Source organism: Ziziphus jujuba, chromosome 6, assembly GCF_031755915.1.
Source record: "Ziziphus jujuba cultivar Dongzao chromosome 6, ASM3175591v1".
NCBI lineage: Eukaryota > Viridiplantae > Streptophyta > Magnoliopsida > Rosales > Rhamnaceae > Ziziphus > Ziziphus jujuba.
Window position 1 is genome coordinate 19,991,225 of NC_083384.1, and position 24,657 is coordinate 20,015,881.

The 24,657-nt window shown below is 27.7% G+C and overlaps 2 protein-coding genes across 3 annotated transcripts; both read left to right on the top strand.

The window, feature by feature from the left end:
- Nucleotides 1-1,890: 1,890 nt before the first annotated feature.
- LOC107430268 (WAT1-related protein At5g47470) lies at nt 1,891-6,683 on the top strand. 2 transcript variants are annotated; one of them, XM_048463711.2, is made up of 8 exons: nt 1,891-2,556; nt 2,841-2,906; nt 3,913-4,029; nt 4,173-4,410; nt 4,639-4,800; nt 5,518-5,669; nt 5,806-5,891; nt 6,336-6,683. In XM_048463711.2, exons 1-8 carry the CDS (start codon nt 2,210-2,212, stop codon nt 6,362-6,364), a joined length of 1,197 nt encoding a protein of 398 aa, XP_048319668.2. In that variant the 5' UTR covers nt 1,891-2,209; the 3' UTR covers nt 6,365-6,683. The 2 variants fall into 2 exon arrangements, with proteins under 2 accessions (XP_048319668.2, XP_024935109.3); XM_025079341.3 differs by lacking the exon at nt 6,336-6,683 and having other exon boundaries at nt 1,892-2,556; nt 5,806-6,034.
- A 13,941-nt stretch (nt 6,684-20,624) lies between these two features.
- Nucleotides 20,625-22,322, top strand: LOC125418808 (zinc finger protein ZAT4). Its single transcript, XM_048463365.2, has 2 exons — nt 20,625-21,756; nt 21,862-22,322. Exons 1-2 carry the CDS (start codon nt 20,823-20,825, stop codon nt 21,873-21,875), a joined length of 948 nt encoding a protein of 315 aa, XP_048319322.2. The 5' UTR covers nt 20,625-20,822; the 3' UTR covers nt 21,876-22,322.
- The last annotated feature ends 2,335 nt before the right edge of the window (nt 22,323-24,657 follow it).

Here is a 24,657-nt window from a genome sequence, read left to right on the forward strand (position 1 = left end):
CCCTTTCTTCTTCTCATAAATCAATTTTGATAGCTCTTAACCCCTTTCCATACTCCTCTATGTGTAATGTCCTAATCCTAATAAAAAATAATAAATAAATAAATAAATACTATGACATTATATTTAGTATAGCAAATGACTAATATAGACAAATCCAGTTTAGTAAATTTATATTAATGTTATTCTAATCTAGATAGATATACATATGAATGAATATAAAAATAAAAATAATAATAAAAAGATTTTTATATTGTATTCTTGCATTGAATTGCATGCTTTTTTTTATTTTTGACAAATAAAAAAAGATTTTTTTCAATAAAGTTAGCGATACCCTTACAATCACAAATGGTTAACTCATCCATGTCAATTGGTTATCTTTGTATTTTTATCTTTTATAATCTTAGAAGTATGATTTACTTGAAGCTCTATTCTCTGGATTCGAGTCCAATTATGTTACCAGCTCATCTATTTGCACCTAGATGAATTACATTCAATTTTTTTTTTTTTTTTCTTCCGCGTGCTGTATTAGTACAACAACAATGTATCCAAAAATTCTCATCAAATTTCTAGCAACATTAGCTTCTGAATTGAAAATTTTAAGAAAAAAGACATTAATGAGGTGTCGGAAGGCTGGTTGAAAGACATCTGTAACGGTGCGATGTTTCTTTTATTCAATTTTGGAGTTTTGAGGGATGAACGTGTTGCCATGGCAACTGAATAAGATGCATGCTATTTAAAGCCAGTCAAAATGTCGGATCGGCACCGTCTGACTTTTGGCTACAAACAACGCATATTGGCATGGAAATATCAAACCCTTTATTCTATGTTGGTTCCCATAATGACTTTCTCCACTTAATGCCAAACAACCATTATATTGCATTTAGTATATACTATATTAAAAATAAATAAATAAAGACCATTATATTGCAATTGGCGGTTAAATGTTTTTTTTTTTAACTACAAAATATAAAATCCAGACTTTTCATATGCTAATTTTGTGGTAGTTAGTATATTTTCTGTTTTATAAGTGTTTTATATATTTTTTCAAAAAAAAAATGTGTTTTATATATTCAATTAGTCTCTCATGAGTACATGTTTTATAATTTTTTTATGAACTTACTTATCAGTTTTAAATCTTTGTAATAGCTGAGATTTAATATTTTATTAGATTTATATAAAATTCTAAGAGCAGAATCTTATAAGAATTTGTATAAATTCAAGTGCATCTTAAATATTAATTTTTAAAGAGATTCAAAAACTAATAATGTCCTAATGAGAGATTAAATATTTACATATATATATATATATATATATGATGAATAAAAGGGCAAGGTTTGTTTTCATTATTTTTCATCAAGTTCCTTTTGATTTTTCAAATGTCAATTATACATTTTTTAAGATGTAAAATTAAAGGGTGTGAATGTAATAACAACAGGGAAGTTGTATGATATTTTCGCAATCAAATAAAATGTTAGAGAAACCAAATGATATAGCACAAATTATAAAAATTGAATTCTGTTAAACACAAATTATAAAAATTGAATTATGTTAGAATTTGAAATTAAAAAAAAAATTATAAACCTCAAAATACGTTAAAAAAATGAAGTAATATAGATTAAATATAGGCAGTTAATATTTTTGGTAAAGACAACATAGAACAACAGTATATTCCCAAATAGAGACAAATTAAAAGCATGAAATCTAGGGATCGTAGGAATTTTGTTAAAGAAAAAGTTAACTAGAAAGTGAGCGACTCATAGACAATTTAGGGATAGAAATTTGTTACAAAAATCTAGAAAAAGGTTAATGAAACAATCTAGGGAAAGAAATTTGTTCAAATAAAATAAAGGAAAACAAAAAAAAAAAAAACAAAACAAAACAAAAGCAAAAACAAAAACAAAAAAACAGAGAGGAGAGAGAGAACGGTTACCTACCTTTCTCTTTAACTTTTCTGTTGAAAAAAATAATAATAAAATGAAAGAAAGAAGTACCGTTTGAAGGCGAAGAACCGGGGAAGGACTGGTAGAGAAATTTCATGAAGGTTAGGTTAGCTCAAGTTTAAACCAAAAAAACAGCTAGCAAGTTTCAACAAAATGACGTAGAAAATATTTACCATAAAAAATCAAAGCCGGAAAAAATGTTCAACACAAGAAGAAGAGAAAGTGACAGGCTTTACCTAAAGAAGAAGAAAAAAAAGTAAAATAAATATATGAGACAAAAAAAAAATTTTAAAAAAAAAAAGGCAAGAGCAAAAGAAACAAAAATAGAGAACCAAAAGGGAGTATTTGTTTGGAACACCAAGTTGGATTGGTGTTTGGTGGAAAAGAAAAGGAAAAACAAAAGGATTAGAAAATTAATATTGGAGTCGATGAAGTGGGAGGTGATAGAAGATGTGGCAATGATAGGAGGGTTGGTAGGGGTGCAATTTGTGTATGCTGGGAATTCATTGTTGTTAAGTTATCTAATGTCTCTTGGTCTAAGTCCCTTCACCATTGTCATCTTCTCTACTTTTGCCACATTCCTCATCCTATCTCCGGTCGCCGTCTATTTCGAAAGGTTCAATTCCTCTCTTTCTCTCTGCACATGTTTATTATCCGTATTAAGTCGTTTCTGGACTTTAATTTTTGTCCACCATGCTCCATAAGAGAAATCCTATATATATATATATATATATATATGTATATTTCTTTTTTTCTTTCTTTCTCATAAATTATAGAATTTTTAGTTTTCTTATTATTTTTTTCAAATCTTTAAAAAAAAATTTTTTTTTCATTTTTGTGTTTGATGAATTAGAAGTGCTGGAAAATTTTGATGATGGACTATTTATGTTTGTTTTGCAGGAGTAAATGGCCAAGGGAACTAACTTTGAAGCTGATGATTCAGCTGGCGTTAATATCCTTTGGGGGGTAAGCACATAGATTTATGTTTTTACCTGCATCTTTTTATTAAATAGAATTTTTTTTTTTTTCCTTACATGATTTTCCATTGAAATTTTAGGAAAATGAATACCAGAAGCAATTCAATTTTCTTTTCAGATTTTGTACTTTTTATGTTTCCAGGATAGCGAAAAATTTACGGTGATTTGCCATTTCCATTTCTATCATTATGGTAATAAATTTTGAGTAATTGAAAAATTATGTGTGATGGTGTTATATCAATCAAGATTTAAATTGCGTCCCCCAAAAAAAATCAAGATTTAAATTAAAATAAAATAGGAAGAGTAGACTACTACAAGCATTTTATTTTGAATTGAAATTTAAAAAGTTATTAAAAGATTAAAAAAATAAAATTGTAAAAAAAATTACTGTATTTCTATCGTATTTTAGTTTTAAAATCCATATTCGTTTTTCACACATAAAAGTGAACCCCATCTTAAAATAAAAATCCGATACCCTTTTTGAAACAAAGCCAACAACTTACAATTTTTAAGCTAGATCTGTGTTTGCATAAGTTAGTGGTGGAGCATCATAATAAAGTTAATATATGCTTTCATGATCCATAATAACAAAACCTTCATCAAATTAATATTATTTGGATGTTCTACTTTCTTACCCCATGAATCAACACTAAAATCTTGTCTTCTATAGGTAGGGCCATTATAGGTTCCTATTATAAATATATCTGAATATATTATCCATATATTATTCATCTATATATTTGTAACATGAATCTATGTTGGCGGACTTACTGAGTAATTTAATTTTTTTAATAGAGCCTCATTATTTTGGCTTGTTTTTCTTATAATCGTTTGAAAACTCCATTAAAATAATAATAACATAATCTCCAACCATAACTTTATCAGTCATCCAAGTCTCTCAAATTAGCTTCTATATATGTATACACACACACACACACACACATATGTTATTTATTTTCTTAATTTTTGGTCATTTTTTGGTGTTTGTTTTGCAGGGTAACTTTATTCCAATCCCTATTCCTCAAGGGAATCAAGTTAACATCACCAGCAATGGCAACAGCCATGCCAAATCTTGCTCCAGGGCTTATTTTTATAATTGCATGCACCGTAAGGTATATATATATATATATATATATATAATAATCTCATTTTCTACTAATGAAAAATGCAAAATAAGCCCCCTATAAAAAACAGAGGTTAATTAGTCGGTGTAAATTAAAAATTTAACTCTGAAAATTGTTTCTTTTTAATGCAGATTAGAGAGAATAAATTTTAATTGCTTATATAGCAAAGTGAAGATTGTAGGGACTTTGCTGTGTGTGTTAGGCGCTCTCACAATGAGCATAATGCACAGCGTCACAGCACCACCCTCAAAAGAGGCTCAATATATGGCAACTCCACCACCGAATGTTATCTTCGACAAGTCGAAGATCATCGGCTGCTTGTATCTGCTCGCCGCAGTCTTCGTTTTATCCTCCAATGTTGTCTTGCAGGTACATTAATGGAATAGAATTAAAGATTCCAATTTTATTGCAACGTAATTAATTAAATTGTCACATCAATTATATATAAATTTATCATTAGATTTCCTAATGATAGGTTGCCAATGATAACAGATAACCATTGTTTATTGTATAATTTTGATATTGTTATTCTCTTTTTTCGGTTACCAACTTTTAAATGGATTTATATATATATATATATATATATATGGTTTTTAGGCTTTCACGTTGGGTGATTTTCCTGCACCAATATCGTTGTGCGCCATAACATCCTTGATCGGGGTATTCATAACTGGAGCTGTGCAGCTATTTCAAGACCATAAGTTTGAAATTGGTTTGCCATTTGTGAGCGTTGGAGACATGATTGGCTATTCTGTTCTGGTAAATTTTCAGGAATATTCCCCACTCTCTATGTGCCTTGAATTGTATATTTGCCATTGACTTTGACCCTCTGAAAAGATAAAGACAAATTAAAGATACTAATAGTAATAAACAATAATAAATAACTTGTATTTTAGCTAATGGAAGTTTGAGTCGCAGAACAAAACAAAATGTTCCTGATTAAACATTGCAATTCTAGGAAATATAATTTTGAGAATAGGAGTATTTTTATAGTAAATAATATGTTGTAAATTTATTTTTTTATCAATTTGTGATTAAGAAGTTACCTCGATCTCAACAAATTTTATAGTCATAGCCAAAACTATAGCAACAAATATCAGTCAAGGAAAATTACGTCCAAATATTATACCACATTATTATACTGGTCAACAATAACGACATCAAAATAAAATCATAATAAAATATATGAATCGTTTGACTTTCAATCATTGAGGGTTTAAGTATGAATGATATGTTATAACCACATTATATATTCAATTGCATATAAATTTTTCTCCCTATTTGGTTGACATTTTTAAATCACAGCAAATTTACAATTATAGTCACGAATTTTCATAACTAAAAAATGAAATCTTTTTAATGAATTAAGAAGTTAATATTATACGAAAACCAAAAAGAATCAAAACACTTTATATATTCTAAAAAAATAAAATGAAAAATAAACTGAAGGAAACATTGTATTTGAATTTGATCTAGGGAGGTGCAGTAAGCGGGGCATGTGTGAGCTTCAACGGGTGGGCGATGAAGAAAAGAGGGCCAGTTCTAGTTTCCATGTTTAACCCCATTTCCACTCTCTGCTCTGTCATTCTCTCAGTTGTCACCTTAGGAGACACCGTTAGTTTAGGAAGGTAATTAAATATCTTCTCTTTACTAATTAATCTTTAGCTATACTAGTCTAGTTTTCTTAATTAATTATAATTAAAAATTACTAGTAATTTTTTTTTATTTTATTAATAATATTTATTTATATATGATGCATGGCAGTCTTGCTGGAATGTTCCTCATGTTTACCGGGCTTTACTTCGTGCTGTGGGCAAAAGGGAAAGAAGGATATGGCAATGGCTTTGAAAGTGAGTTCGACGCAGAGAAGCCTCTCTTAAGTTGATATATGTTTTTATAATATATGTATGTTAGCTAAACTAATTAATTTGTAGTTTTTTTCTTTCTTTAGAACATAGATGGAAAATGAAAGGCAAACACATTAACCCTTGAATCCTAGTCTTCTTCCTTTTTCTCTCCCTTTCTGTCTGTGTATATACTACACACAACATATATATCTAGAAATCATCTACTGCACTCCATGGGATAATTTATATTGAACGCTTAACATTTATGTACATGTAATTTATCGTTAATATATTTCCACCATAAGCTATCCAATGGAGTACAATAGATAATTTCTATGTGTACATATAATTTGATAAGCAGATCAGCTATACAAATAGAATTAAGTACACAGGGGAGGAAGCTTTGAAGATAATGCTGAACAATGAATGAGTAAACTGTTTTTGCAGAACAAAACCATGATGGTGGGAGTAGATAAAGATGACAAAGAGTTTGCTTGGGAAGGACAAATGAAGTTGTGCATATCAGACCTATTCAATTTTTTAATTATTTCTCTTGGGGAGGGGTATTATTGGATTTTTGCAACGAATTCCAATATAGATTGGCTGGCGGCAATGCTGCTAGGGAAAATTTGGAAATTGTTTCTTTCATATTGTCGCTGATAAGAAAGTTTAAAATTTCAACATTTATTTTCTTTTTCTATTTTGATCTTAGGACGGGATGGGGGAGATTCAAATTCAGAATTTTTGCATGAAGAAAGAGTAAACTTTACCACTTAGACGTTTAGAAGGACAAATTTCGAACATTATATTGTAAAGAGATTCATTGAAGCAAAATTTATTCATAAAGTTGTTTTATAATTAAAGAGATTCGTTATTTCAATTATTTGGCATTTAAATTCCACTAAGTACACAACACCATTTTTGACAAAGTTCATGGTATCCTAAATGGAGGTCTAAATTCGAATTCTCTAATTTCGAGTATATCGAGAAAAAAAAATTACCATACTTACCTAGGTCCTACAAATTCATATAGGAATATTTAATTTATTTGTTTTTTTGGGTCATTGATCCCCATTTTACACCAAAAAAAAAAAAAAAAAAGGAGTATATATAATTTATCACCCGAATTAAGGAGGCTAAATTTAACCAGGCCCAAATCTAAATAATTTTGTTTGAACATATATTATAATTTATAAGATGGAAGGATTATAATAATAATAATAACAACCAATAATGTGCAAAGAGAACGAATTTTCTTGTCAGATTGTTGGGCTCTTGCTTCTCCAACAAGGACTCTTGCTTTAGCTTCAAGGAGGAGGACTTTTTACCATGGGAAATTAAGCCTTGTTTGTCAATTTTGCCCCTATAATGCATTTATTATAATTCTTTTTGTTGAGGTTTTTTGGGTAGCCTATAATTTTTTTTGGATTCTATAAAAAGGTTATTTTCTTCTAAATTTGTGTTTTACTGCCCCTTGGATTTGTCTCTCTCCAATCTTATAGGTTTTCCGATTATTGTCTTCACATAATTTTTTCAAGTTTCAATTTCAATTATTTATGTTTTCTTCTATAGCCTTGTTTTCTCTTTGTGTTTTGAAGTTCGATTTGTTTTGCTTTGTTGCCGTTTATGTTCCCTCATTGATAATTGTCAATACTAGTTATCCTGTTTTACGTGTTGACCCATTGTTTCATGAATAGACATTTTAAGTTTTTATTCCTTCATCCTTTTTTCTTTTCTTTTTTTTTTTTTCTTTTTTTATTTCTAAGTCTGGAATAATATTTTTGAGATATTCAACCTATTTTTACAGTGTTGTATGGAATGAAACAATTCTTAGTCATTTTTAGGGACATATATACTCATATTGATTTCATGTGGATATTCACTAATTGATTCTCGGCTATCATTGTTGTCGTTTATCTTGATATTAGAAAAACAATAATTTCATCTTTGTTTTATGACTCACTTGAAAATTATTGTGTAGCAAGTGATGGCATATTGAGGTATCTTATTATATGTCTTTAAAACTCATGACTTGATTTTTCTTAAAATCTTCTGCTCATTTTTTAGCCATCTAAAAAAATTGACTAACAGGGCCAGGACTGACTCTTATCTAATTGTCTCATCCTCATGTAATGCATGTGTCGGTACACATTGTTTACTTTTTCTTTTTTTCTTTTTTAACAAGGTTTATTGTTTACTTGAATTCTATTATTTGCTTTGGATTCTTTATTTTATTTTTTTATTTTTTTCCAATTTGTAGCTTTGGGGTATGTGTCTCTCAATAGAATTAATGAGATATTTTTTAGTGAATAGCTGATGAGTTTCTTTCTCATTCTAAGAATAATGAAATGACAAGCCTTATAGACAATTATAATTACATCCACATGGACACAGTACTTAAATTTTCAAACTCACTTTGTTTGCATAGTTAACCATTTACATCCATTTGAAAACAATTACATTAACATCGTTATAATTTTCTTATGTGTGCTTCAAAATCTTTTCATTTACATATCTAAAAATTATATACACAGACACCAAACACGTTGCTATGCTGGTATCATAAATTAAAAGTCTCTGAAGAGACCTTTGGGTCATAAATAATATTAATTTTGATTATTCCTCATGCCACTTATATTCCTCTTTCAACTATATTTTTCCACGAAATAAAGAGTTGGATAACTATATTTTTTCGACAAAATAAAGAGTTTGGATAGCTTTAGCTTTATGTGATTAATTATTTATTTATTTATAAAACTTCTGATTTTTGCGCAGAATTATTTCCAGAAACCAATAATATGACTTTCAGTGAGCTATTCCAGAAATTGAAAGATCGAGAGCAATTCAAAGAACAACTGAATGATAGTCGTGAGCAATTCAAGAAACAACTGAATGATAGTCGTGAGCAATTCAAAAAGCAAGTGAAAGAATTGAAGGATAGTTTTGGGGTATGTCTATCAAAAGAATTGTTTAAGATTTTTTTCTTACTCATTTCTAAAAATGCAATGTGATGACATGCCTCATAGACAATTATAATTACATCCACAGGGACACAGTGCTTAAATTTTCAAAATCACTTTGTTTGCATACTTAAAAATTACATCCACTTGAAAACGATTACACTAACAGTTTACATCATTGCTATTTTGTTATGTGTGCTTCAAAATCTGTTCATCTTAAACATATGACAATTATGAACACAAACATTATTGCAACTTTGGTAGACGTTGCAATGCTAGTATATATCATAAAAATTCTCTTAAGAAACCTTTGTATCATAAAGAATATTAATTTTAAAACATGATTATTAATTTAGGAAATCTCTTATAATTTAATTCAGTCATCTTTTTAATTCGTTAATAGTGGCAACCCAAAAAACAAAAAAAAAAAATCCAAAGACAAAAATTGATAAATTATTTTTAAATTTGGATAGGCTTTAGCTTTATGTAAAATTTTGATTTCTATGCAGAATTATTTGGAGAGACCAATAACGACTGTCAATGAGGTACTCCAGAAACTGAAAGATCGTGAGCAATTCAAGAAAGACCATTATGATAGTTATGAGCAATTCCAGAGAGACCAGCAGACATTGAGATTTCTTCAGCAATTCAGAAAACAACAACGACAAAATGATAGTCGTGAGCAATTCAAGAAACAACAGATGGATAGTCGTGACCAATTCAAAAACCAATTGAAGGATAGTCGTGAGCAAGTGAACAATAATTTAAAGAAGAATTGAGGAATAGTCGTAACATCATAGACCAAATCATGGAAAGATAAATAAGATAAATATATAGATGTAAAGCATGCTCTATAATAATTTTTTTTTTTTTTTACAGTTTAGTATTTTATTTCATCAATTTAGGCTTATTTTTCCTCATATGCTAATAAGGTAGATGTAGAGCATGCTCTATAATGTTTGATTATTTTTTATAGTTTAGTATTTTATTTTATCAATTTAGCCATATTTTGTTAGACACAAAACCTGATATACATATAATAAATGCACATCCCACTAATTTAGATTTTTGGAATCAATGGTACTTTAATATGGTATCAGATCATAAAATCCTAGAAATTTAGGTTCGAATCCCTCCACCTTCACATTGTCATCCATTTCAAAAACTGACATTTGTAAGGATCAAAAACTGATCTATAAGTGAGGGGGTTTGGGATCAATGATATTTCAACTATTTCTACTCATATTCTAATAAGGTAGCAGATTGGATAATCTCTCACGCTTAGAATAGCACTCTACTTCTTATTGAAGAAACTTTTTTCTCCTTCTTAATAGAATTATGCATATGTAAAAATCAAAATACCCACTTTTTTTCATTAATATATATATATATATAGTTATAATAAATACATATATAATCTAGATTTGATGCGGCTCAACGTCGTCACAGACACATGTTTATGGGACTTTAAGCTTGGCATACAATGTATTGAGTAAAGCGGTGAGAGATGACAAAACAAAATAAATAAATAAGTGAGAAGCGGTGAGACGGGTTTTTCCAACTGCGGCCTCCGCCCAATACCCCACAACCATGATCACGTGCGTACTGAAGTTGCTAGCTCGCCCCTCACGTGTGCCAGACAAGAAACCTTAATAAGGATCACGTTATTTGCTTAAACTGCAAACTCTACATGGTCCGGTAAGATCGCCTAATTAAAACCATTTTTTAATATGTTTTAAAAATAATAATAAAATCAAATAAAATAAGCTAAAATAATAAAGGTGCAATTTCCTCCCAAGTACAAGTAGGAGCGGCTTTAATTTTGGCATGCACGTGAAATTTATTAGCTTCGATTTTAATGTATTTATATATGTTGTGGGTTTGTAAGCAGCTGGCCCAACCTGGCTAAATTTAATGAAAGACTAGATTCCTTTACCAAATTGTGGAATGTAAGCAGATTTTTTAAGTTTCAAAAAACAAAAAAATATTAATAATGTCACGGTTTTGTATCACAGGTTGAAAGCATACAATAAAAATTATAAATTTCAATGTATTGTATTTGTATTCCTTCATTTTAAAAAAAATAAAATAAAAATGTATTTTTTTATACCAATAAAAGTTTCAAATTGTATTCAACTTAATATTATTAAAAACTCGTTTCATAATGTTTACATTCCTTTTTTTTCTTTTTTCTTTTTTCTTTTTTTGCTTAAGATATTAGGCATATATGAATGATAAAATTCGTCAAATAACAAATAGAAAAATGTTTATCAAAATAAATTCCATTTCATAAGAGTTTGAAATTTTTTTTCAATTTAGTTTTTCTTTTTTTCTTTTTCTTTTTTTCTCTATCTTTAAATTTTGTAGCTAGATAAAAAGCTTAACTATTATTTAAAGTATAAATAAGTTATATGTAACCTAAATACAATATTTATGGGGAAAAAAAAAAAAGCTAAGAATAGACAATCATAAATCATAAACATAAATGTTACCAAACAAGGAGTAAGTTATTACAACGATGATAGGACAAATAAAATTAAACTATGGTCATATTTATGCTAAAACTACTAAAATATTTATCAAATTTATTTACTAAATGATATAATAATATTAAATTATTTTATTTTTTTAATTTATTTATGATACTTTTTTTCATATTTAGATTATATGAATATGTTAATTAATAATATTTTAATACATATTATTTAATAAATAAATTTTATCAATATTTAAATATTTAAGTAACTGTAACATTACTATTTTATTAAAATATGGTTTGGTAGTACTGATCAGCTCACTGCTTCTTTATTTATTTATTTATTTTTTCCTTTTAATATAATAGGTATGAATATTCCAATTTGAAAATATTGTCCAAGAAAATGAACTTTTTCAATACATGGACATTGACCTCCAAACCTAATAAGAAAAAAAGTATAATATTCATAAGAGAGGTTCATAGTATTGGAAGTGTCTTTGGTCTTTCACTAAAAGTATCTCCGTGTATCTAATTAAATAAGGATCTAATTTTTTTTTTTATGATTAAAGTATTAATAGATATCTTCTACTTCCACCAGAGTTATCCCAATTTGAATCCTTGACCTCTGGTCAAGTAAAGTCCTTGGGGTTGTAGCATTGAAAGTTAATTTTAAAGTTTTAATATTTTTTTTCTAACTGTTTTTCTTTTTTTGATAATGAAATTTATTATTCCACCAAAAATATATATGGGCTTCCTTCCCATTTAGCAACATAATTAGTACTAAGGGGCCCATGTAAATGTCAAGCTCATGGTTTGGCAGCGTCTACTTTGAAATGGGTCCACCAGTTATAGGCTTCAACTGTACCTAAACGATCATGACAAATGGACATATCTTATTGGTTATAATAATTTTTATGTCTTACTATTACACTTGTTCTTATAAACTTGGGCGATATATTTACCAAAAAAAACAAAGAAACTTGGTCAATATTATTCTGCATTGCACCAAATAAAATGGTATTTTTTTTCCGGTATTCATCAAAATCAGATTTCATTTATGTGGCTGCTGTTTGCCAGCGTTAATAAACTGGCCTTTTGTATTCCAAATTTTGTTCTGTTTTTCAAATTCGGCTGTACAGTATTCGATCAAATGGCTGAAGCACCTGATCCCCCGTGTTTGGAATGGGACCCAGTAGCATTTGACAGATCGTCATGAGAATAAGACATCCACATTAACCTCCCCTTTTTCAACCCTGGCCGAGGATCTGTTGGTAATAACCACCCGAGATTTAATAATGGAATAGTTAACAAATGTTAATCAAAAAGTTAAATTGAATCAAATTGCAACAATTAAAGTTATAAACATAAATTGCAACGTTTTAAATGTGAAAATTTAAAATGCAATATGTCCAAACTAGTGGATACTACATTAAGATTTACCCCTTTTTGTCTCATTTTAGGCAATTATGCAATTCTCCAATAAATTTGATCAAATTAATCATTTACATTGTTTAAAAGTAAAACAAAATGTAATAAAATTGATCCCGAAACAAAGTTATATGGATTGCATACAGTTAATTTTATTAAAATTGCTACGTCAAAAACAACTATTTGAATTATAATAATACAAAAACAATAATTTAAAAGACAATGGGAAAAATTTTTATAGTTTTGAAGGTAAAGTAAAAAATATTATAGTTCACAAGTAAAATGATATAAAACCATTTTAAAACTTTAAATATATTACAGCATAATTATAGAAATTATTAGAAAAATAATTAGGAAATGGAAAACAAAGAAAAGTGGACGGGTCAAATAACAACAAATTGGTTGTTTAACTTCCATTCATCTTTTCTTTTCCGGAAAAAGAAAAAAATCCCATACGACTTTGTGGTAAATATTTTACTTAAAAGATATATTATTTTATATTATTTTTCAACATAAAATTCAATCCGATAATCACTTATTAGAGGAAAGTAGGTATAGGGGTGCCTAACACACACTGCAGCCCAGATCATGAAATTGCAAATTTTGACTGCTCACGAGAAGTAATCCGACAAAACCCGGACCCATTGGACCAACCCGACCCCTTATCCACACAGGACCACACCAAAGCACCGAACCATCTCCAATCATAGGGAAGTGGACCCACCGCCGAATTGTTTCAACACTAAACCATTGAAGCGCGTGATGTATATTCTCCAGACCCTTACCCCCCAACCTTTAAAAAGAAAGGGCAAAATTATATAAGCAAGCAAAGTAAATACTTCAAGAGGAAAAGTTTTGTTTCTTTTTCTTTTTCTTGTCCTTCCTTTTCGGTAAGATTCGAAGAGGTAAAGTTAGGGATAGGTAAAAGGTTAGCTTGTGATTTTGATTTTGTTTTGTTTTTATATAAAAGTTTAATTAAATTATAAATTATACATGCAAAGCGGATTTGATTGAGAGTTTGGATTTCTTTCAGCAGGAAAAAAAAAAAAAAAAAAAAAAAAAAAGATTGCTTGGATTCCATGCTTGGTTTTGAATCAAAGTTTAATTAAATATATTGCCAACTAGTATACCGGTCCAATTAGTGGGATATGGATCCTTTCTATTTCTATGGAAATGAAATGAAATGAAAGATTTTATTTTTTTTTATTTTTATTTTTTTGCCATTTACAATAATAGTCTTCTTATAATTAAAATATATTTTCTCATTTTAGTATCTCAAAATGCACAATCTTTCACATATAAATGTAAATAGCTTATCAATTGAATCTATTTCATTTATTAAAAGGAAAATTTTCAAGTTGATTGAAACATTTCATACCACACCATACAATATTTATTTAATAGTTACAATTAAATCAATCATTTTACTTAAAAAAAATAATTCTCTAAATTTTTAAATATACTTAGATAACTTTAGTTTCCTTCTTTATTATTTTAAAAATTATATATATATATATATATATATATATATATATATATATATTTATATAATTTTTAAAATAAAGAACTAAATCAATTATATAGTTATGTTTTTTCCCATATCAAATATTGTTATAACTTAGAGGACATCCAATCGTTTCTCCATTAAGCATGTCTGTCTAAAAAATACTTTGTTATATCAAACTAACAAATAGTGTTTTAAAAGCGTTATCTCTAATGGTATTTTACAAGACCTCTATCAAGCTTAAGTGGCATTAAAAAAAAAATTTGTCTAATAAACACTCTACTTAGAGCATTTCCAATGGTTTTGTATGTTGATTCTGTACATTTAAAAATCTTTTGTCATATCAGATAAATAGATAAGGTTTTAAAAAAAAATCATCTCTAATGGTTCAGTACATTAGTTTTATCAAGCTGATGTGGTAACAAAAAAAATAAAAACTCTAAATAACACTGTCTACTTTTGAAAGTTTAATTAGACATGCTGAGTCAACATTTTATTTATTTTTATTGAATTTTATTAAAAGAAAAATGACTCATGTATGGGCTTTTGTTTTTTTTAATTTGATATAATTTTAAAATAAAAAATTATACATTAGCATTTCATAACATTTTAAACAGAACCTATTGGAAATAAATTATCTAAAATATTATCTATTAAGTAGATAGAATGTCATATAAGTATGAGCACTTTTCAAAATTAATGTCACATAGATTCTAATAAAAAAAACCATTGGAGATGCTCTTATGAAAGGTTTATTAGACAGTGTGGGTCATAAATTTAGTTTCTTTCTCTCTCATCCCTCATCTCTCTTCATCAATCAAAGCCTCTTCTTTCTCCCTCTTCCTTTTTTTTCTCTCCTCTCTTCTCCAACACACCAACTCGTTTCATTTAAAGTTCTAAATAATACATATTGTAAAAAAAAATTTAAATAGATATTGTCTATTGATAGATAGTATACCACCCAAGCATCAGCACTTTTCATACCGTTTGGCACATAAGCTCGAATGTACATAACTATTAGAGATGCTCTAATATATATAAATGCTATAAACTACAATAATGAAATGTTTATGATTTATCAATTTTAACAATAATTCAAAAACTTCATAATTTTTTTAAACAAAAAAAATCAGGTAAAAAGATTTTGATTTATAGTTTTCGGTTACTGCTTAGTTCAAAAATTTGTCCATATATGTTTTAAATTCATCCATATGTATATAAAAAAAAAAAATGTATTTTACATTTTGTATTTATTTAGAAAATATTTATATTTAATATTAACCAAAAGCTTTAAGAAAATAAGTTACAAATATATAAACTATCAATTGTATGGTTTATTTTCTAAAACTATTCAAAATATTATGATAATAAATCTTATTTTAGGCAAGTAAAATAATTCAATGGTTCAACTTTGTTCAAAATATATGGCATTATATTATTTATCTAATTTGAGATCCTTCATTTCCATAGAAACGGAAAGATCCTAGTTCCCATTGGTGATTATTTTTGGTGGTGGCCGATAACATTTTTTATTAATTTTTGAGTTTTAATATATATAAGAGCATATCGATGAATATAAATTTTTATTTATATGGGATAGAAATTGTTATCGTATAAATTTATATAGTATAAATGTAAATCAATTTTAAAATTATTTTCAAATAATAATGCATAGAACATAGTTAGCTAGATATGCGATAATAAAAATACATAAATGATATGTATATATATATATATATATATATATATATATAAATTGTTTTATTTATTTAAATATGAAAATAATTTTGGTCAAAAAAATACGTAAAAAAATGTTAAAAATTTGATAATGCATTGTAAATTAAAAAATACGGATATAAATATATGTATATATTAAAATTACTTATTTTTTATATATAAGATAAAAATAAGCTTATAATAGTTTAATACATTAAAAAAATAAAAACATAAAATAATTAAAAGAAGAAAATAAGAAAATAAAATAAATCTTATTAGAGCATATTATTTAATGTTTTCATAGAAGAGAAAAAATTAATTAAAATTATTTATCTTTTCAAAATTATATATTTTTTTAATTATATAATTCAACAATATGATTAATATTTATTTTAAGCTTTTCCTTTCTAAAAAATGTGTATTTTTCACTACATTTGATATTAATATAGAAAATGAAAAATTTTATTCAAAACTATACACATACACCTATTATACATTTATTATTTGCGAATTTACTAAGTAGATTGCAGAATGTTATTTATGGTTATTAATTAATTATGTATATTTTATTAAGTCTTTTTTTTTTAAAGTTTTGATTTTTTAATAAAAATTTTACTTTTTAAGAAAATTTTATAATATATGACAAAACTTCAGAAATAAAGAATTACCATCTATTTTTTCTTGTCACATCAACTTGACAGAATGTTTAAATAGTTTATTAAAATTACTATTTTAAATGGTTGTTTATTTTTTTAATTTGGCAAAAAAAATCTGATAATACACAGAACCATTGAAAATACTCCAACAACTAATATTCATCACCAAGTTGGGACCTATTGCTAATATGACAAAATATTATTTATTTTTGTTTAATTTTGTTTTGATCTTCAAAACTAACATTAATATGGAAAGTAAATCATTTAAATAACAAATTAAGTATACAGATATAGATCTCATTTAGCTATGGTCACTGGATAATAAATAGAATTTTTTAAAAAATTTTGAATAAGTAAATTAACATTTTATTCCCAAAAACCACAACTAAATATACATATATATATATATATATATTACAAAGAAAAATACAATATTAGATAGTCTGAAGAATTTTGTTAACATTAATATAAACATTAAAATCAAATAAAACACCTTTTCTCTTAAAAATTGTAAAATTTATAGAAAATTGTATAAAATAATATGTGATAATTACAATTATTTTGACATCATTCTGCTCTATTCAATTTTTGGTTATTCCTTACTAAAAAAGAGAAATATTATTTATCATAAATTAGTGATGAAAGAATGGTGAGAATTTAACTGGGTTTGTTTAAACTTTTAACTTTTCTATATTAAATTTTTAATATTAAAAAACTAAAAAATAACAAATGCCATCCATTAATAATTATCAGTTGTCAACCGATGATTGTGGATGGTGACAAATGATAAAACTACTGAAACAAAATTATGTTTTAACAAATCATAATGTGGTTAAACAATTCTTGAACCTCCACCCAAAAAAAAAAACATAAAAATACAATATAAAATGAAATAAAAAAAAAAATTTGAGGTGTGTGAGTGATGGTGAATGGGTCTTATTATTTGAAACGTACGAAGCTGGCATGCTGGTCGCAGAGTGGAACTGCAAGATAAGAGACTGATAGTCTGATACGAATCAAAAGCCAAATCAAGAAGACTGACCCGTCTTCTGCTCTTTGTATGTGTGAGCACTCAAAACTCAGACCCACCCCAGAGGTGTGTGTACCTTGACGCCTTCTATAATTGGGTGCTACGCCTTCTATAATTGGGTGCTCTCCACCTCCACGTCGAATTTGCACCGTCTACTTCTTTTTCTTTCTTTTTCTTTTTTTTTTCTTTTTATTCTTTTAATGACTTAAAAGTTTCAAAATCTTTTTACTAATCCTCTCAAATCATTCATTTTGAGAACATTTTATCAAACTTTACAAAGGGAAATTTTTAAATTTTTATTAATAAAAAAATAATTACACGGTTATGTGAATGGTAATATTATGATAAGCACTATCTAATTGTGTAATTTAATAAATTATAATAGAGACACAAATTTTTTATTAAATTTATTTATCAACTAAAATGATAATATTTTTTAAAAAACTAATGTAATAATTTTTTATAGATTTTTTATTAAATTTTAATTACTCATATCTAAATTATATGAATTTTCTTTTCAATTATTAACATATAGCAACATTATTTTTCATATCTCTTTTTTTTATCTTTTTATAATACATTATTTGTCATGTCATTTTGAAAAAAATTTGATAAACCATTTGATCATATTCTAATATTTTTAATATATATATATATATATATACACAACTTTGCTATAAAATATATGCACAACCTTAATATATGTAATCTATTAGATGTATTCAATGTTTACTTGCAACTTTGATCAAATCTAATATTATTAATATATAATACAATTTTAGTATAAAATGTTTGTACAACTTTGCTATATGTAATCTATTAGATATAGCTAATGTTTATTTGCAACACCGGATAACATGTAACGTGGTTAGAATACATATAATATAACCAAGCTTTCTATAAAAAAATTATATATATCCAAAAAATAAAACTAAAAAAAAATTAAATTCTATCCTTAAAATTTTGATATACGCACAATTCAAAACCCATGTTAGATTAACTCAATTCCTATAAGGTTGGTTACACTGCTTTCTTAAATTCAAATATTCATATCTTAATTTGATTTTTTAAATTAAATTAATTTTTCCTATAAATTTTAACCTTTATAGATATTTTTATTTTTAAAAATTTCAAACTCCATATATAACATCGATAATTATTATTTTGGAGAATATATATGACATTGATCAAACAAAATTATCAAGAAAAAAAAAAGAAAGAAGTATAGACCAGCAAAATTTAAGTTAAGTACTGAATATTATTTTAAATATGTCAATAAATTCAATATTAGTCTACTTTCTTTTTCTTTTTTCTTTTTTTGACTGAATCTACCGTCTAGTATCTTTCATTTAGAAATTGAAATATTGTTTTCTTTATTCAAAACTCAAAAAGGTGAAAAATTATTTAATTATAGTATCATTTATTAGATGATACTTTAAACTTAGTATTGACAAATTATAAAAAAAGAAAGAAAATGTTTTAATAATTTCGAATGTGCGTTTGTGATCCAGCGACATTAAAAGCGCGTGGCTCTAACGGTTGAAACAAATAAAAAAAAAGGCCCGGCAAGGGCATGCTAAAGCTTTCGCACAGTTGGAGTTAATAAACACCGGCAAAAAGTAACAGAATCTTTAAATATTTATTTATCATTTTTTTTGGGGGGTTAAATATTAATTAATTATTAATAAATGTTGGGAAATCACTGATTTCCAGCTACCTGGTTGCTTGCATTGGGGTTTTTATTGACTCTTTTTGAATAGCAACAACTATGCAAATCACACATAAAAGCCACCCCTAAATTTAACTTATTTGCTGCATAATAACAGAATTCCAAAACCTTTCTTCAAAATGATGATCAAATTTATTTATTTATTTAAATAAAAAAAACAGCATTTGAAGTACAAAAGCCTCCCCATATGGGCATATCCTATTCCCAACTCTTTTTTATTTTTTTATTTTTTTTTTCGCTTTTTTACTTTATTAATCCTAATGGTAGTTAAATCTAACCCCTTGAAGTCCTGCACAAGGAAGAGAAGTTTAAAAACTGACATAAAAAATGAACCTAAATTAGGAGCTAAGGATCTTGGTAATTAAAGGAAGTTGTATATCAATATAGAAATTGTATTTGTCAACTTAATTACACTGTAACTCAGTGTATGAATTTAAAAAAAAAAAAAAAAGGCAATGGAATTAATAGCTTTCCATTTGTATAGGTGGGAAAACTTTTTGAGATATTTAGTCAATTTCATATTTAAATCATAGTCATAATCATAAAAAATTATTTTTATTACGGAAAAAAAAAGGTTATAAAATCTTTGAAATACATAAGAGATTAAGAGAATTGTGAGAGGAAAAAAACATGGATTAAAAAAAAAATTTACTGTTGGGTAAGTAGGCCATCTTTACTGCTCCATTAATATGGGACGTAAAATAATTGAAAAAAAAATGAGATATGGTAAAATTGAATTATAGTATTCAGATCAAATCCAGCAATTTAGGCATTAACAAAGATTGCAAATGGACCCAAAAAAAAAAAAAAAAAGAATGGCCGCTCATACATTTTAAACTACATATCATGTTACATAATCAATTTGGTCTTGAAAATAACAAATCTATGATGGTTTTATCACATGAATAATCACTATATCTCCCTCTAAAAAAATATATAATAAAAATTACATCAAAGAGTTCAGTTTTTCTTTTATGTAACTGGCAATTTTATGGATTTCCAAAAAGTGGTAGAAAAAAAAAAAAAAGAAAGAAAGTTTCTTCCTGAAATGGGCAAGGTTTGCATGTTGCTTGTCTCTCTTTCTCCCATTCATGATCACACTAAATTTATTTTTTTTTTTAATAAAGATTAAATTTGAATTTTTCAATTAAAAAAAAAAAAAAACAAAACAGTTTTACAACCGGTTTTCATTGTTATATAAAATCATAAAAATCAATATCTTTGGGTTGTGTGTGTCCTTTTGGTGGAGGAATGCTTGTCACCTACTCCTTTTAAGTTCCCAATCTCTCTTATGCTGCCCAAGAGGCAAAGCTTTTTAGAGAGAGAAAGGGAAAAGAGAGAGAGAGAGAGAGAGAGAGAGAACCTAAAAAAAAGGTTTTGATCTTCTTCTTTTGCTCTCTGCTCTCTGCTCTGCTTTGCTCCTCTGTATTCGGCAATGGAGAGGCACAAATGCAAGCTTTGCTCTAGAACTTTCGCTAATGGCAGAGCTTTGGGAGGTCATATGAAAGCTCATTTGGCCACACTTCCTCTTCCACCGAAAGTTCAGCAACTCGGCAACCGTACTGAATCAGCCTCATCTTCATCTTCTTCTTCTGATGAAGAAGAGGATGATCAAGAACAACAACAACAACAACAGCTCGGAGAAATTGAAGCGGAAGCAGAGGAAAAGTGTTTGATTTATGGGCTGAGAGAGAATCCGAAAAGGAGTTTCAAGTTTGCAGATCCCGAGTTCTCTTTCGCGGTTGATTCTGGGTCCGTCATTCAGGACAGAGAGAGCGAGACCGAGTCAAAGAACCCAACTCGGAGACGATCTAAGCGGAATCGGAGACCCATTGTTGCGGAGATTGAGAAGCAGAACTTGGAATTGAAGAAGCCCAAGTTGAGAAAACCCAGTTCGGCCGAATCGTATTCGCCAGTGCCGGAGCCGGAGCAGGTGAGTTCGGTCTCCGATACTTCACCTGAAGAAGACGTTGCTATGTGCCTGATTATGCTTTCAAGAGACGTGTGGATGAGAAACAATGAAGATGAAGAGGATCGAGAACTTGGCAAAGAATCGGTAAGAAGATCGATGAAGAAGGAAGGATTGGAAGAGATCAAGTTGAAGAAAGTTCGTGCAAAGCATCGATGCGAGAAATGTAAGAAAGTTTTCCGATCTTATCAAGCTTTATGTGGGCACAAGAAGATTTGCTGCGTTGGAAATGAAGCAGAAGCTAAAAATGGTAATTTAGCAGCAGCAGCGGCAGCTAATGAGAAACTGTTTGAGTGCCCATTTTGCTACAAAGTTTTTGGTTCTGGTCAAGCACTTGGTGGGCATAAGAGATCTCACCTCTTGAATGCTTCAACAACAACAACAGCAACATCATCATCAGGTATTATGAATTCTGTAAAGTTGAGGGAAAGTTTTATAGATCTTAATTTGCCTGCGCCATTGGAAGAAGATGATTTCAGTGTCTTATCTGATGCATAATTTACAGGAGCTTCCATTTAAAAAGAAAAAAATGGAATTTCGGATAGAGATCTGTTGATACGAGGGATATGGTGATTGTTTAGTCCTTTTTGAGCAACTGGGTCATCTGGATTTATTATCATCTCCTTACATTGTCCACAAAATCAAATGCTTTCCAACGTTTTTTTAGTATGATTTATAGTTCATTTTCTAGTGCTTTTTATTTTTTTTCATCAGCTTACATAGCAACTTGCTATGCAAATTAGACTATAGTATTCAGTATTCTACTCAGAAAAAAGAAAAAAAAAAAAAAACCTGGGTTTACTAACTTTGACAACTTTACAAGTTCTATGTGTGGAAAAAAAGAAGATTCAGAATGCTTATTGGTAAAGAGATGGATGAAGATTAGCTGCTGCTAAATTTGTTGGTTAATCCCTTTTTCATGTATAGCAATTTCAGTGAAAAAAAGAAATGTTTATTTTGGTTTTATGCCTGTGGACCAAGAATGGTTGTTTCTGAAAGTACAAAGCGCTTAATTCTGTTAATATGCTCTCTGCTTCTGCGCTCAGGTCCAGTCTCCCTGTTCTTGAAACTGTCCTATTTCTTGGAATTTTTATTTTATTTTATTTATTTATTTTTGTTCTTTATTGTAGTTGTTTTAGCGTGAAGCATAGGAACAATGATTTTGAGGATGAAACAGAAACTGCAACACCAAAAAGAAAAAAAACAAAAAAAAAAAAAACTAAATGACAAAAATAGCCTCAAAAGAAGCACGTTATTGCAGTTTTTGGGTCGGGAATAGATAATCTTTGAAGGGTGACCAAAGAAGATCCCAAAAATCCCTTCATTTTCTGAATTTATAAAAACTTTTTTTATCTGCCTTGAAATGAACGAAGTATCCGGGCAAAAGGAGGTATAAAAACTATTCTTATCGAAGAATTAGTCAGACTTAATTAATTCATAAAATGAATTATATTTTATTTAATATTTATTTTTTTAATTTCTAATTAAAAAAAAAAAAAAAAAACCAAGGGCAATTTGTTTTTTTTTTGGTTTAGATGTTAAAAAATAGATTGATTGGTTCATGGGTTCTTTTCTTTTTATGCATGTGATTTCTTTCTTTCCTTCCTAAGATCCGCTTAAATTGTGCTTGTGATATGGGGGCTACTGTACAAAAGATTGGAAAATCTGTTTGGCCATTGACAGTGAACTGACGGATAACTAGCTAATCAGCTTTCTTTTTTGTTTTCTCAACCCACATAAAAAAGAAAGAAAATAGTGAAAGACAATGAAGCAATTAAAAAAAAAAAAATCAAAAAAATTTGAAAACACAAGAGGGTTTTCTAATTGGAAGCATTATTATTAGTCTTGAATGGCACCTAATATATGCAGTCAAATTTGTTACATTTACTTAGACCAAAAACCAAATTAAAAAAATAAAAAATAAAAAAAAGAAGAAGCAAAAGTTTATGTGGAATCCGAATTTTCTACTTCATTTTTATTTTTTTCATTTGTGTCTTACAAATGATAAAAACTCATGTGAACTTTCTAATTAAACACGAATTGGGAATGAAAACTAGAACATAACATTCGTATTAGGTGACAAATAACATTGTTTTCAATAATATTATGCCAAGGATATTATTGCCTCTTTCCTTATCATTTTTGTTTTATTTAACATATTTACTAATTAATCAAAATTTTCTAAAGAGAAATAATTATCTAATACTTTCTAGCACACTTTCAATCACAGGTGGCAGCATCAGCCAAACAATGGATGGTTGCTGAATTTTTTTATTGGTTGGACTTTATCTGAACTTTCTTTTTATTTATTGTCTTAGTTCTGTTGCTACATTTCTGATTTCTCAAACTATTTTGTGTTAGTTTATTAGACACCAAAATTTTTATTTATTTAGTTTATTAGACACCAAAATGTTTATTTATTTATTTATTTTAGTTCATTAATTAATAAGTCTTCTTTGTTTGATTAAAAATTTTTAAAAACTCACATCCTATAGATGATACCTAATTGATAGAAATACTTACTTCTAAAATAATATGATTTTGGTGTTTGAATTGTTGCTCAATGAATAAATTCAATAGGCTTACTCAGAGATAAAGCAAGCTTCTTAATCTAAGATAATTTTGTGTGCCTTAAAAGTTTTTTTGTTAATAAAGTTATTCTTATGCAACTCAACAATATGTCATGATAAGGGAGAAGAATAAAATTAAACGCTCAGAAAAATGAGTTCATATAGGACAGCAAACCATAATAAAATGGCATTAAGTCACCGAATACAATAACATAAAATCAAATTATATTTTTGTTCTCAGAGGTTGGATGGATCGCTATATTCTAGTTTTGATTAGGCTTATCTTAGATTTCCCATTTCCTCTAAAACTCTGGTCTTTGTGATTAAAAAGGACCACTGTTGTGAACCAATATTGACAAACTATATTTTCATTTTTTTTAATAATAAATTTGGCTAAATTGATGATACATACTGCACAAAAGTAAAATTTAATATCCTAAATTTGTTTCTACACAAAGTTTCAAATCATGTACAATTAATTTCATCAAATCCATCCACCAAAATTGTTTAGTGGTACAAAAACAAGAATAACAAGAGGGATAATGATAAAGTTTTATAAGTTAAAGGATAATGTGAGAAATATGTCATTAGTTTGGGGGTATAAAATGATATAAACCCTTCATTTTTAATTTATTATTATTATTATTATTGTTTTTCCAAAAAACTCACAACGTTTGTTGCATTACCAAGACTAGTTTTTTCTTTTTCTTTTTTGATAAAACATCCACCAA

Excerpts from the sequence above, each read along its gene's own strand:
- LOC107430268 (XM_025079341.3), top strand. The coding sequence starts at position 2,210 with ATGAGACAAAAAAAAAATTTTAAAAAAAAAAAGGCAAGAGCAAAAGAA. Across the intron at positions 2,557-2,840 it reads GTCGCCGTCTATTTCGAAAG|GAGTAAATGGCCAAGGGAAC; the intron begins GTTCAATTCCTC and ends TTTGTTTTGCAG. Across the intron at positions 4,801-5,517 it reads TGATTGGCTATTCTGTTCTG|GGAGGTGCAGTAAGCGGGGC; the intron begins GTAAATTTTCAG and ends AATTTGATCTAG.
- LOC125418808 (XM_048463365.2), top strand. The coding sequence starts at position 20,823 with ATGGAGAGGCACAAATGCAAGCTTTGCTCTAGAACTTTCGCTAATGGC.